Raw genomic sequence first — 15,253 nt, forward strand, 5'->3', positions numbered from 1 at the left:
TGGGTATAAAGTGATACACTGTTCATTACGGGCCAGTTTTACCACGGGCCGTTAATGGGCCGAGAGTAATAAGGGCCTCATACGGGCCGAAAGACGTCACGGGCCATACATGGGCCGGAAGTTAAAACGGGCTGGAATTATATTGGACGGCCCAGATGACGCTACTGGGCCTAATTCGGATAGGCCGTAAACGGGCCCTGGGTTAGTGGGCTGTAAATGGGCTATATGCGAGCAGGCCATTAACAGGCTTGCCGTGGGCCGGCCCGCCACCTTTTGACCAAGTCAAACGGGCCGGCCTTTTCACAGGAATGGGCCTATGTTGGGCCGTTCCACGTGTCGACGTATCATAGGCGCTTTGGGTCCAATGAGGGGATGACATCTGTCCCAACGATGAGCCGACACGTGTTTCCTTCAGCCAATGATGATTTTACACGTGGAAAATCCCCATTGGTCGGGGCTGTTAACGGGTTATCGGATCCAAAACCGGACCCGATAGCTTAACGGCGTTCCGTTACGGTGGATGCCACGTGTCGGTCACCCTTGACGAAAGCACTTCTGTGACGCGCGATTTATCGTCATGGAAGTGGACACTTCCGTGATGATAATTTTGGTAATGTCATGGAACACTTCTACGACAGCACAGGTATGACTATCTTGATTCTGTCATAAATTTGTCATGGATGTACATGCATGACAGAAAATGTGACCTACTGTGACAAACACGTATCATCACGGAAGTGTATTTTTTTGGAGTGTATAATTACGCATATATTCATAGCCTCTTAATTGTATTTAATGTCTCGTAGGTACTCTTTGATTTTTATTTTGAATGCGCTATAATTCGTTTGCTAATAGAGATTGATCATGTATTTGCTCTTGAGGTGTGCATGTAAGATTTCAAACAATGTTTCATACTGACATGAAATCCAACAATGACTGGCACGTGATGAATTAAAATGTTCTTATGGTTGTAATATGCTCAAGTAACATATACTTAAGTTTATTATGGCTTATAGTGTACACAACTAAATGTTCTTCATACTCTTTTCTTCGTCAAAAGTTTTCAAGGTAAGAATGTAATTGACAAAGTAAAACAATATTTTTCTCATGCTTTTGGATGTGTTAGATGAACTTGCTTAGCATGTGTACAGTGGCAACGCAAGCACATGGATGCAAAAGCGTATTTATCTTGTACCATTAACATTATAGTCTAGATGGAGTCATGTTGTTGGTCTCCAACCTAGAGGTCGTCCTCTGGAGCCATCTATAGTAGGGAACCAGGGATGTGCATGTTTGCACTACATTCTTGGTAGTCACTAAGAGAAGAACATAAAAGGTGCGCTAAACAAATGATACAACCAAATCGAAAAGTGTGATTTGTAGTTGTATATAGGATTTGATACCTTACAGGGAAAAAGTTCAACTACAAATATGTCATTTTAATAGAATTTGTGTTAAACTTACTTCTCAAAAAAGTTGGGCTTACTTACAAATAAACACATACTCTTCTCTGAAACAATAAACTACTACTCCCACTTTTGGTTGAGTTATTTGGCTTAACAAAGTCCCAACATGTATAGGATATTGCAAATAGATATCAAATAGACACTAATAAAACATGAACATTGTATATACATGAGTATTTAAGCATTTACTTTATCAAAAAAAGTCACATCACGTGCATAATATTGCAAATGGATAAGAGTGTGACTTGGAAATACTAAAGTGGGGATATTGAACGATATTTAGGACTACGTTTTCGAACCTCCATTGCCAAAAAAGTTTTCAAAGCTCACATTATACAAGTAATTTCTGTAAGTGCCATATGTGTAATTTTTGTTTGATTGTTCTGAACATTTTTGTGCCGAGTTGGTCCAATGTACTAATGCAACCCACTATTCCATGAAAATAAACCTCATTCCTCACACAAAATTGTGGTATGTCGAGAGTTTCACTATACCTAGTGACATTCATACAATATTCACATTTTCTTTATCAATTGGTGAAATTATTCATCTAATTATGCATAGCACTATGATAGGAAAGTATATATATTGACAAAAAATCATATGAACCCGACAAATGCATAATCTTCTTTATATGGTGTTTCGGAGTCTTATAATATCTTCTATTATGTGGATTCTGGTTTATACACTTTCTCATTGAAAGAGCATATATGCCCCTAAGTGGATTTTAATTTTGATGACGACAAAATAAGGGACTAATATATGTGGTAAGTGCTAACTATACTTTGGTCCTCCGGTGCGAAGGTTGTGAGCGTCAATGCCCCCACCCACCGAAGGAAAATAGTGTTTTCACATGATTTATTTATTAGTTATCTATCTTTAATAATGATCTTGTGGCATCGTCTTTGAGTCAATGGGGAAGTGGCACTATTAAGACAGACAATGATGGGGAAGTTGCTTGCTCAATGTTATCCATGCTCATCTTGTCACCCTCATGGCCCAAAAGATCTAAGCATAATTCATTGGGAACAAATCCTTAGTCAAGTTCATGTTTAGTGAGGGCTGGAGTATCACAGGTTGCAAACCAAAATGGTCTAGATGTACACTTGAATGACCATGGCTGATTCCAAGAATTGGGCCAACATCCAAGCTCACCTAGGTTGCTTGATCTTAGGGCTAGAGGGTCACCTAGGTCTTAATAGTGCGACTACATAGGTTTTCTCCTACAAAAATGGTCTGTTATCCAAGCTCACCTAGGTTACTAAATACTAGATATATATTATTTTGTGGTGTATAACCTAAAACTAATCGATTAGTTTTTAGTAACACTGTAACAGGAGATCACTAGAATAGTGGTGCTTATTTTAATCAACGTCAACCAAATTTGCTTCAAAGCCGAAGTTAAATTTTAATTTTGATTATATTTTATTATGCACTTCCTCTTCTTCTTTGGCACCTTCCATGTGCATCTCAGTCGTTCCCACATCTTCACTGTCCGACCTAACTCACCAGCTGGCGGTCGCTGCTCGCCGCTCGCTAACTATTGTCACCTCCACATAGAATTACAGCTTCATGAGGGTTTAGTTCAGCGTCCAGTCAAGTTACAACTCACAAGTACAGACCAATGCATCATGCTTGAATCCTACCGGTTCAAAGTTATGCATGTACTAGTATGTATACTAAGGCGTACTTGCAGAAAGTATTGGGTATGGCAGCTGCCAAACCTTGCGAGATAGCTGGCGCCATCCCTGCTTAGAGGTTGGCCACTCCTAGGCAGTCGGGTGTCACAAAGTGAGCTTCCAAGTTGTGGATTGCCTCCAAGTTTGTGGATTGCCTCCAAGTTTGTGAATGTTGGATGTCACCTTAGTGGTTGAGCTTATGCTTGATTGACCGGAGCTCGAGGAGAATACAGTGAGACTTTTGTGTTGGTAGGTGCTATGTTGGGCCTTTGCTGCTCCAACGAAGACTAGCATTCTTCTAAGGACCTGAACTTCGGGATACATCATAATATATGTGTCTATTTGGTTATCCCCCCCCATACATATTATTTGTGCTTAGAGTGTAATTTAGCTTGATAGGTTGCTTCTGATATAGGATGTATCTTTTTTTACACCTATAGATAACTTATAATTCTTCAGTTCATAAAATTAATTGAGAAAAGATTAAAACATGTAGTCACATATTCACCGCCACCCCCCGGGTCGACATTTTTTATGCTTCCCTTGTTTATGCTACTAGAGAAAGCCTTTCTCACGAAATAGAAATCAAACATCAAACCAAATGGTTCCATCACATAGCAAACCCCATCAATTTTGTTTGTATCAGTTTGTTTCAAATATTACTCAGTTTTCAACAAATCAGTTCTTTTAATCGATGATGAAGAAGGAACAAGCTAAAGTTTAATACGAAGAACATAAAATAATTTGGTAATATTTGTAAGTTATACTAAAAGTTTCTACAAGGTTAACATCCACATCATCTCTTTACAAATGATAACATTTTAAATTTCCAAGAGACATCGAACTTTAGATTTAACTTATGAAAAATCATTATGCTTGATCTTAGAAACCCTAATATCACTACAAAATTTTAGAGTAGTACATGTACACGAGCTAAATGCGGACTTTGAAGAGGAGAAGAGCCTTGGAGAGGCCACATCACTCTATGAACATGACAAAGTACATAATAAGTGATGAATAAACATATGTCAGAATTTTCATGTCAGTGTGAGTGCCAAATCACAAAAGGTAAGGGTCTATTTTTCATTGCAAAAATGCTAGTTATGCATAAAATTGGCTAAATATATGCCTACTATTGATTCTAGGCAAGAAGAGAACGGTATTTTGGGTGGTCAGGGGTAACATTCCTTCTAGGCAAGAAGAGAACGCTATTCGGGTGGTGGGGAAAGCGAGTGAACAGAGAGGGGAAAGAGAGAACACATTTCTCAATACATTATTTTGCCTATAGAAAATATTAATATGAACCAACCCAAAGCAAATTATGAACCGATGACTGACTTAATCAATATGCAACACATACATAAAAGTCATCATAAAAGAAATTATAGTGAAATCAAACAAGTAATCAAAAATGGAACTGAATGCTAGGGTTCTCTTTTTTGCTTCTTAGGTCCTATATGAGCCAAACAAAAGGTTATTGCTTATTCGAATAATCTAGAATTAGTTTATTCAAATGTTGATCTCGCATGCTTATCTATAACTATAGTATCAAACTTTATTCGAATGTTGATCATGCATATATCTCATGTAGGGGACCGGCTGGTCGCAAGTTGTTTGAAAAATAATTGGTGGTCAGTTGATTTGTCAGCCCCGTGACGGAAATCCAACGACTCATGTGCCCTTGTCTGCGGCAACTAGTCTAATGCTTATCTCCTTTCTTCAGTTTCCCCTACTGCCACCGGTCGATCCACCTGCCTTTGTCACTTGTGGCCACCGCCCCTCCTGCACTAGCCTTGTGGCCCCACCCTTCCCTCAGCTCCACCCATCGTCGTGCATTCGTCTCCCTCGACCATCCCCCTAAAGCTCGCGCGCACTATATTTCTCCGGATAGCCCGCAATTGTATCGTGAAGCTCCGACCCGCCTCCGCCTGAGACATCGCTGCGAGCTGCATCGTCTCTGACCATGGTTCGTTCTTGGACAAGGCCTTGCCAGCGTGCCCCCAGGCATCGCTACGCTTGCCCCAGCGCCCCCGTTCGCGGCCTCAGTGCCGCTCCTCATCTCCTCCTTCCTTCTCCCATGAATCGACCAACCCAAATTCGAATATATTGCGCTCATGCATACAATCAATTCCATAATCTACATCTTAGAATACAAAATTCAAATCCACACCATTTTCACCTTTGCCCATGCCAAAAGCCCCCTAAATACTCCTATGTAACAAAAAAATATGTTGAACGTTCGCGAGACGCCTCAACCCCTCTGCCTCCAAACCCTGTCCTCCATCCCCATATAAAGCCACGCAACCTCATCCCTAAACCCCCTCCCTCACCGTTCTGCCTCATCAAGTCCCTCCTCCTCCCCTGCCTCCACCTTATCCTCACCTCACCTCACCTCAGCTCAGCTCGCCCCCGCCCCCAATGGCGTCGGCCAACGCCATCTCCACCGCCTCCCTCCTCCGCTCCTTCTCCTCCCAGGTAACCCCCGCCCGCCCCTCTCTCACGCGCCGTCCCTCCACACCGTCCCGCATTCCCCTGCTCGCCCCTCAATCTGCGGCCTCGTTGGCCGAATTTCCGCATGTGTTTTTTCCATGAATTGTGTGTTCTTGCGAAGTTGTGATTGCCCGCTCGAATTTGTCCCCATTTTTCTCCCCGGGTTGATGTGAAATTGGTAAAGGTTGTGACATGTGCTGTTGGGTGTAATGAGCAGGGGAGGCTGAGGAGGTCCAAGAACGGCCGCTCGTCGCGGCTGGTGGTGCGCGCGGACGCCAAGGAAATCGCCTTCGACCAGAAGTCCCGCGCCGCGCTCCAGGCCGGCGTCGAGAAGCTCGCCAGCGCCGTCGGCGTCACCCTCGGCCCGCGAGGTGATGCTCAGCCGCCTATCTAATTGCAGCTCGCCTTTCATTCCTGAACCACTAGCTTTTCCGTGTTACTGTGGTGTCCCCTAGCTAGCTTCATGATAAGGTTGTCAGAAAGTTCCACATGTTCAGTATCTGCTGCCAAACCTGACTACGTGCTAGCTAATTTTTCATTTCATAATCGGCATCTTCTGCGCGCCGCGGTCTGTTGTGTGACCCAATTTTGAGTTAACAGAGCCACAAAATAGCATGAAGCAAAGAACATTGTAATTTTGGGGTTTGACACTGTCCCCTTGGTGGTGATGGTGCATAATGCTTACTGGACTGCAAGACTCTGAATTAAAACAGAGTACTGTACAAAATATGTCACAAGCATGGATCGAATTGAAACATTCATAGTTAAGGAATTCTAATCAACAATCGTACAATCTAGAAACAGTTTTAGACTCTAAGGCGTACCAAGATTGAACACAACCTGTCTTTCTAGATTTCTTTCACACTGTACCAAATTGCCGTACCATATCAAAGTCCAGGACAATAGTTTGCACAAGAGTGTTATATAGAATCTAGGACTTGTTATAAGATTACTAAGCAATACAAGACCAAACAACACCGAACACACAGACACACGCACATTTCGTATTATTTGCATAAATACCAATAGTACAATTTTTTCATACTGAATAAAAAGAAATTAACTAGCTACTTAATTTTTGTTTGCCAATTGGCAATTGACTTTGTATGAAACCTGAGGCTGTGTGCATTTATCAATGCGGAGGCAATGATTTTTTTTTCATTTTCTGAAACGAAAGAAGAAATGTTGGTGTTAAATTGCAGATCTTTGTCATGCAAGCTCTAATCTTTGAACGTTTTACAGGGAGGAACGTAGTGCTGGATGAGTATGGCAACCCCAAAGTGGTGAACGATGGTGTTACCATTGCCCGTGCTATTGAGCTAGCTAACCCAATGGAAAATGCTGGTGCAGCTCTGATTCGTGAGGTGACTTGCTTTTTATTAAGATGTATATTATATTCTTATGTTATTCCAGCAATCACAATTCCTAATGCATGTTGTCCACTTGTTCATGATTGAAGGTTGCTAGTAAGACCAATGATTCTGCTGGTGATGGGACTACGACTGCTTGTGTCCTTGCTCGAGAAATCATCAAGCTGGGCATTTTGAGTGTAACTTCTGGTGCAAACCCTGTATCGCTTAAGAAAGGAATAGACAAAACTGTCCAGGGTCTGATCGAAGAGCTTGAAAGAAAAGCTAGACCAGTCAAGGGCAGTGGTGATATCAAAGGTGATAGTTGTTTCTCTCATGGTCTACATTGTATTTCTTATTGTACATAGCTTAGCCTTGTGACAACAAGGTAGTCTTTCTAAAAGTGAGGCTTGAGTTTAAAAAAAAAGAGGATTCAGAAGATAATAGGCGCCTAATTTGACGTTTGTGCTTTAGTGCGGCTGTTGCCTTTGTTTGATGATTCAGATAATAGGTTCCTAACTTGGATTCTGATCTGTATTACAGCTGTTGCCTCTATCTCTGCTGGTAACGATGAACTTATCGGAGCCATGATTGCTGATGCCATTGACAAAGTGGGCCCAGATGGTGTCCTTTCGATCGAGTCATCTTCATCTTTTGAGACTACTGTTGATGTTGAAGAAGGAATGGAGGTTTGTTGAAAATTCAGCCTGTATTTTCATCTCCTTTATATCAAATAGCAGTTTCACATGTTTAGACGTGTTATCAATGCATATATGCTGTCACATTCTCTCTCTTCCTGAAGCTTTCTTAAATTTTGGCGCAGATTGACCGAGGCTACATTTCCCCTCAATTTGTGACAAACCTTGAGAAATCTATTGTGGAGTTTGAGAACGCTAGAGTTCTTATAACTGATCAGAAGATCACAAGCATAAAGGAAATCATTCCACTTCTGGAGCAGACTACACAGTTGAGATGCCCGCTGTTTATTGTAGCTGAGGACATTACTGGTGAAGCTTTGGCGACTCTTGTTGTTAACAAGCTCAGAGGTATTATTAATGTTGCGGCGATCAAAGCCCCAAGTTTTGGTGAGCGGCGGAAGGCTGTCCTTCAGGATATTGCCATCGTGACAGGTTCGTCCTGCAACCAGTACTGACGTTCTTTTCGTTCTTAGTTTTGTTTACAAGGAGTGCCCTTTTTTTTTAATCTTGTTATCTTTCCCGATTTCTTAAACATTTACTTATCCTACAACTACTTTCAGGCGCTGAGTACCTAGCGAAGGATCTTGGTCTGTTGGTTGAGAATGCAACAGTAGATCAACTTGGGACAGCAAGGAAAATCACAATCCATCAGACTACAACTACCCTCATAGCAGATGCGGCTAGCAAAGACGAGATCCAGGCGAGGGTTGCACAGCTAAAGAAGGAGCTTTCTGAAACTGATTCCATCTATGACTCTGAGAAATTGGCTGAGAGGATTGCCAAGCTTTCTGGTGGTGTGGCCGTCATCAAGGTTGGAGCAACAACCGAGACAGAGCTCGAGGACCGTCAGCTGCGGATTGAGGACGCGAAGAATGCCACTTTCGCAGCCATCGAGGAGGGCATTGTTCCCGGTGGTGGTGCGGCGTATGTGCACCTGTCTACTTACGTCCCCGCGATCAAAGAAACCATCGAAGACCATGATGAGCGCCTTGGTGCTGACATCATTCAAAAGGTAACTTGCTTACATATCGATATGTTGATGGACTGAACTACATTGATCTCTTTCATGGAAACTGATGGTAGAAATTGCATTTACCAGAAAACTAACCTGATAATGGTATGTTCCACACATGCTTGTCTATACTGATAGAGAATGCAACCAAGGACAATCATTTAGGATAGTTAGACATGTTAAAAGTTGATGTTCTGACTGAATAAGGTTTCAGGCTAAGGATGTGAGCCACAATACTTTAGTACTTGTCGGGATTGTATATCTCTAGAAATGTGGAATAACACCTGTGTACAGTACTTACATTAATTTGTCGATTCTTCAGGCATTGCAAGCACCGGCGTCACTGATCGCCAACAACGCCGGAGTGGAAGGGGAGGTCGTGATCGAGAAGATCAGGGAGAGCGAGTGGGAGATGGGTTACAACGCGATGACCGACAAGTACGAGAACCTGATCGAGTCGGGCGTCATCGACCCCGCCAAGGTGACGAGATGCGCGCTCCAGAACGCTGCCTCGGTGTCCGGAATGGTCCTCACCACGCAAGCGATCGTCGTCGAGAAGCCCAAGCCGAAGCCTAAGGTCGCCGAGCCAGCGGAGGGGCAGCTCTCCGTCTGATTGAGCTGTATGTAAAGATCTCTTCAGGCCTCCTCCGTGTTTTTAGATGCTTCAGTTCAGACAGGCCAAGCAGTAGAATTTTGGTTGAGATCAACTGGAAGTGAAAGGTCTAGAGTAAGAGTAGGATTGCCATTTTTGCGACTCGAACGGTAAACCTTCCTCGCCTGATCTGAACTCTTGTGAATCAGAGAAATATTCCGCTTCATTTTTGAAATAAATAAATACTGATAACACCACAGCTTTCTACAATCTCCATTGGAAATTGTCAAGTTATTTATTATTACTCATTATATTGTTGCACATCACATATTTCACTGCTGGAAAAGATGATCATTTTTCTTCCGGAGGTAGAAGAAGGCCTCTGCTACTTGCTCATTTTGCCCCATTGTTTACGGCATGCCACAAGATATTAAACGCCAGCTCGATCACACCGTCCAGCTCGCGGTCCGCGTCGGTCAGCGGCGAGCTCTCGCCGGCCCAGAAGGCGAACATCTTGTCACAGCGCACCGGCGTGCCACGAACCTCCAGCAAGGCGGTCACCTCCGTCAGCCTGTCCTCGTCCCCGCCCGTGGCGAAGTCCTTGGCGGCGCGCCCCAGCCGGCTCACGGTCCAGGCGTAATCCTTGGCGCACTCGTCCAGCCCCAGGCGCCACCGGGGCGACGTCTCGGCGGCCTGCAGCTGGGCGATGTGGTCGCCGGTGGCCTTGGCGGTCGCCCTGGCCATCCTCAACGCGATGACGGCCAGGCCGAGCTCGTCAGCCGTCGCGCTCGCCGGGTCCGCCCCCAGCGTCTTCACGCAAAAGTCGTAGTCCTGCGCCCCCCCGGTGCCGACGAGCCTGCACGTGTCCTCCAGCGTGCTCGCCCTCGCTGTGCGCGCGTGCTGCACGAGGAGCAGGAGGAGGACGGAGGAGAGAGCTCGGAGAGGGGCCATGGTCGTCTGATTTGTTTCTCTGTCCGACTCGAACTATATATAACAAGAGTATAAGGAGTAATTAGATGCTGGCGCTATAAATTTGTGTTTATGGTTTCAAACGTTTCCATTCGTTGCTCATGCATCAAAGTGAAACTCTTTTAGTTGTTACAATCACATTGAACAAAATTGAATGTATAATAAAACAGTTTCGCTAAGTACTCCGTCGACTGAGACTTTGTTACATCTCAATCGATACTATATTCTTTTGATCTTGCATGAAGATTCATGCAAAAAAGGAAAAATCTTCATTTTTTTTCTTTTTCTCCTTGTACTATATCACTATATCACTTGACTGAGACTTGGTTCAGTCGACTGAGACGTAGCCATATCCACAATAAAATTTTGACAAATGTAATTAATAAATGGTAAAAACAATTAGAGAAACCATTCACCGATCACGGACAGTGTTCCGCCGCCCACACAGCATTGGATCCCATCTGATCCTACCGCACACGTTCACATATGTTTTTACTAGCCCCAACCAGCCATGTGCCCCTTACCTTATCTTCAAAAACCTCCGTTGTCTTCTCCCAGCCATTTTCCTCTCTTTCTCCGAGCTCTCATCCTCGCAGGACGCATGTTCCATCTGTAGCCGCCCCAAGTCCTCAAGTCGCGTCCGCCGTATCGGGAGCACTGGCGTCCGCATCCACGGGGAGCAGCGTCTGCCGTCGCCCCGCCCTCCCGAGGGAGCACCGGCGTGGACAAGCATCCATGGTTGTTGCCTCCTCGAGCTCAGTCACAACCGCTGGTGCCGCCATAACAACAGTTCCCGCAAGTGTGCTAGTGTTGTGCTACGCTACGATGTTTATGCAACAAGACCTATGTTGCAAAAGGGTTCTCACAACACGACTTCTGTTATAAAAGCGAGGAAGACGCTCGGCCGCGAGATCATGTCAGATTTGACGGCTCAGAACCCGACGGATCTTTTAAAAAGATCCGCCGGCCGACGCGTAGCACACCCCAAAGAATTATCCAGAGATTGAGGGGAAATAGATCTATTAATGAAAACTAGTAGAACGCCCGTGCGTTGCCACGGGCCAACAAATGGATCTATCACGAGCTCCTCAATTTCAGCTCTTCGGTCAGTCTATTATTATTACTTCACTTTGTTGTCAGCCCGCTCCAAATCTATCTGGTGTTCCCTCCAAATTTGACAATTTGTTAAGTTCCATCATCCCAGATAATTGCTCGTGCATTTCAACAGGGCACAAATATTACCCTCATGCATATGTTGCAAAAATATTACATTGTCAATTGTTTAACCTTTTTTTAGCACAAAATGTTTAATCAATCCATCTCACAAGTTTAGTACATTTTTTCCACAAGTATAGCAGTTGAATAATGCCCAAGAACCTGAAATCATTCACTTACAAAGAAAGAGGGAAGACACAATACCGTCTTGTTAGCTCACCAGTAAACAATTTGAGTCAGTGACAAAGTGGGTTACCAAAGAGAACACAAGGGAAACCATCGTATCAGTGTGTGGCATACTCGGCTCCTTCCTTTCTCATCACTATCGTTGTTCATGTTCTCTGCTGGTTGCTGTTCAAGAAAGAACATTTGTGAGGCCAAATAACAAAAAAACATCTTGTCTATACAGACATAATAAAATAAATGGTGGACTGCACAAAAATGTCTTATTAATCATACAATAAGCTGGCCCTACTCACATAAAAAATACAGGAAACATTATGTATATAATGATTTTACCTCATAATGAATTTTTGAGAATAATATTATATATGTGGATGGCTCCACTCCAAAAGTATGACCCTCAAGTTGAAAACCTAAAATAAGGGAAATTCCTTCGAACATTTCAACAAAAGGATAAAAGGTTATATTAGCGACCAATCGGAATTCCGGAAAGTTCAGCACATCAGCGAAAAGCTCCTTTGGTGCACGGCGTCCAGTGGTATGCTTATCGGCACCACTCGTTTGTATGTGGATCACCATAGCGCAATTATGAACCAATGTATAACAGCTAGCGTAGCGGTTCTTTTACAGCATGCGGTATATCACGGGTAAAGCACATTGTTTGGTCCTGGATTCGTTCACTAGTAGTAGCAAATGTTCCCCGATCCATCCCCTTAGTATGACGAAATCTGGAACTGGTTGCAACAAGCACCACACTCAGCACAGTTTGTCCCTTGTTAGCCTGTCCTACCACGCTCGGCCGTCTTGTCACTCGAGCATGCAATAAATTTCTTTTTTGTTTGCAGACTAGGCGATGCAATTTCTTTTTCAAACTCTTAATGTACAATTCGTCATGGTGAACCACGCTTAATGAGTCTGAAGGCAGTAATCAAGTTTTATGAAACTCTCAATGTACAGTTTAAGACAGATCCATGTTTTTTTCATCAACACAATGCAAGTTGTAATAGTCATTAGCGAAGAGTAAGGTTTTGGCATACAATGCGGCACTTTATGACTCGGTTTTAATTTCCACCTCATGCACATTCCACCAGTGCTAATCGTCATTAGCACAATAGCACTAGTCACCACACAGGTCAGGAGGATTTGAATGTTTTCCTACACAAGAAATTCCATGCATTCTTTTCGTACATATTCAATTAATGGGCTGGCTGATGCATGCACCATTTAACTCTCCGTTTTGGCGACCTCAGCGCCTGGGCTCCCGCCGTCGATCTCGTCGGGTCCCCTAGCTTCCGCCGCTCTCGTCGGCGTCGTGAGGTGAGGGGGGCCAGATCCATGTGTGGGTTGTGTATATAGCGTAGTTTGGTGGCTCTGTACCTAGGCTTTTGCTGTCGGGGTGGGCTCCTAGGTGTAGCAATTGGCTCCGGTCGGGCGGCGAGGGTGGCGGAGACGCCCACGACTTGGTGTGCTTCGGGGGCTGCGTTGTCTCGTCGCCTGTCGATCTAAGTATTGGAAATAGAAATCAGGATAGAAAAAAACAAAATCCAACCAAGAACAAATAAGTTCTTAACACTTCACCTTAGCTGACCCTCCATGTCGACGAACTCAATTTCTCATGCCAGAAGGAAACATATCCAGATGTATCCCCCCCCCCCTCCCCGCGCAGTATGTGATTTTTTAGCTGCTAGCCAAGAATAGGTCCAAACCAACAAATGCGCGTCCCAAAACATGTAGCAGGTCTTGGTTGGGCCATATCACACGCCGCATGCAAAGCAGACATGTGCCAGGTTTCACATCGGGTACGAGCAACCGTGGAACAAGTACCCGACGAAGGGGGGCAGTTGGACCGTAAAGTGAGTTAAACGTACCACCTCCATGCTGTATATATACCTCGCGTATTGCTGATATATTAGAGCATGGTGCCCATTGGACCAATCACGATGCATATAGGGCACGCCATGGATAAAGTACGCCAATGCCGCCGTGCACTGAAAGTGCGCTCCGAGCACATCAGTCTCTTTCAGGAAATGTATACCTGCAAAGTAATTATTTCTCTGAGTGAACCCTGAACTCTTTTGTGTAACATGTAAATGATTTTTTTGTAACATCTAAATATAACATTAAATTACAGTAGAGAAACATGGTGTACATGCATGTGTCGTAGGTGGGCCTATCAGAATCACAAGAAAGACATTTAGTTATGAGAACGTCTTTTTTGTAAAGGCCAGAGAGGTTACATAATGAAAAGGAGATTCAGAGAAAGGTACCACGTACGCAAGACATGTAGCTGGAGAATCACTGAACCCTCAATCAAAAAGCTAATTGTCAGTGAAAATCAAAGGGTAACCTTCCTCGCCTGATCTGAATGAACTCTTGTGAATCAGAGAAAATCTTCAGCGTCATTTTTAAAATAAATAAATAAATACTGATAAGACCACATCGTTCTACAATCTCCATTGGAAATTTTGCAAGTTATTATTATATTTGTTGCACATCACAAATTTTGCTGTCCGGATTCCGGAAAGACGATCATTTTCTTCCGGAGGTAGAAGAAGGCCTCGTGCTACTTGCTCATTTTGCCCCGTTGTTTAAGCAATGCTGCAAGATTTTCAACGCCAGCACGGTCACGTCGTTGAGCTCGTGGTCCGCGTCGGTCAGCGGCGTCCTCTCGCCGACCCAGAAGACGAACGCCTTGTCGCACCGCGCCGGCGTGCCACGAACCTGCTCCAGCAGGGTGGCCGCCTCCGTCAGCCGGCCCTCGTCCCCGCCCGCGGCGAAGTCCCTGACGGCGCGCCCCAGCCGGCGCACGGTCAAGGCGTAGTCCTTGGCGCACTCTTCCAGGACCATCCGCCGCCGGGGCGACGTCTCGGCGGCCTGCAGCTGGGCGATGCGGTCGCCGGTGGCCTTGACGGTCGCCCTGGCGATCCTCACCGCGATGACGACGAGGCCGAGCTCGTCGGCCATCGCGCTTGCCGGGTCCGCCCCCAGCGTCTTCACGCAGAAGTCATAGTCGTGCGCGGCCTCCTAGGAGGCGGTGGCGACGAGCCTGCACGTGTCCTCCAGCGTGCTCGCCCTCGCCGTGTGCGCGTGCTGCGCGACGAGCAGGAGGAGGAGGACGGAGGAGAGAGCTTGGAGAGGAGCCATGGTCGTCTGATTTATTTCTCTGTCCACTCGAGCTATATATAAGAAGATGTACTAGGATTAATTAGATGGTGGCGCTCTGTAAATTTGTGTTTATGGTTGAAACGTTTCCATTCGTTGCTCATGCATCAAAATGAAACTCTTTTAGTAGTTACATCACATTGAACAAAATTGAATGTAATAAAATTTTGACAAATGTAATTAATGAATGGTAAAAAATCACCACATATTAATCATGTATATTAATCATCGCAGTATTAGTAAATATTTCTGACGCCCAAGAGCCTACTGAATATATAATATCTTGAGAGTCCAGACAAAACAAAAGACCCGATCTATACTAGCAACGTTAGTTAAAAACGGGCATTTGTGACCCAAATGAATGGAGCCGCCTGTAATAACCCTACCACATGGTTTTATTTTTCACCGAGGCGGTTATTAAAAGCAAATCGCCTCCAA

The 15,253-nt window shown here is 44.5% G+C and overlaps 3 protein-coding genes across 3 annotated transcripts; 1 reads left to right on the forward strand and 2 right to left on the reverse strand.

Moving 5' to 3' along the window:
* The first annotated feature begins 5,411 nt into the window (after nucleotides 1-5,411).
* Nucleotides 5,412-9,556, forward strand: LOC109733199 (ruBisCO large subunit-binding protein subunit alpha, chloroplastic). Its single transcript, XM_020292393.4, has 8 exons — nucleotides 5,412-5,620; nucleotides 5,853-6,006; nucleotides 6,878-6,999; nucleotides 7,095-7,302; nucleotides 7,528-7,673; nucleotides 7,808-8,114; nucleotides 8,243-8,694; nucleotides 9,017-9,556. The coding sequence occupies exons 1-8, from the start codon at nucleotides 5,564-5,566 to the stop codon at nucleotides 9,305-9,307; spliced, it is 1,737 nt and encodes a 578-aa protein (XP_020147982.1). The 5' UTR covers nucleotides 5,412-5,563; the 3' UTR covers nucleotides 9,308-9,556.
* LOC109733200 (putative invertase inhibitor) lies at nucleotides 9,398-10,355 on the reverse strand. Its single transcript, XM_020292394.4, has one exon. The coding sequence runs from the start codon at nucleotides 10,235-10,237 to the stop codon at nucleotides 9,680-9,682; it is 558 nt and encodes a 185-aa protein (XP_020147983.1). The 5' UTR covers nucleotides 10,238-10,355; the 3' UTR covers nucleotides 9,398-9,679.
* A 3,869-nt stretch (nucleotides 10,356-14,224) lies between these two features.
* Nucleotides 14,225-14,797, reverse strand: LOC120973344 (putative invertase inhibitor). The gene is made up of 2 exons (XM_040398866.1): nucleotides 14,726-14,797; nucleotides 14,225-14,677 (listed from the first exon to the last, which is right to left on the reverse strand). The coding sequence occupies exons 1-2, from the start codon at nucleotides 14,795-14,797 to the stop codon at nucleotides 14,225-14,227; spliced, it is 525 nt and encodes a 174-aa protein (XP_040254800.1).
* Between the last annotated feature and the right edge of the window lie 456 nt (nucleotides 14,798-15,253).

Source organism: Aegilops tauschii, chromosome 2, assembly GCF_002575655.3.
Source record: "Aegilops tauschii subsp. strangulata cultivar AL8/78 chromosome 2, Aet v6.0, whole genome shotgun sequence".
NCBI lineage: Eukaryota > Viridiplantae > Streptophyta > Magnoliopsida > Poales > Poaceae > Aegilops > Aegilops tauschii.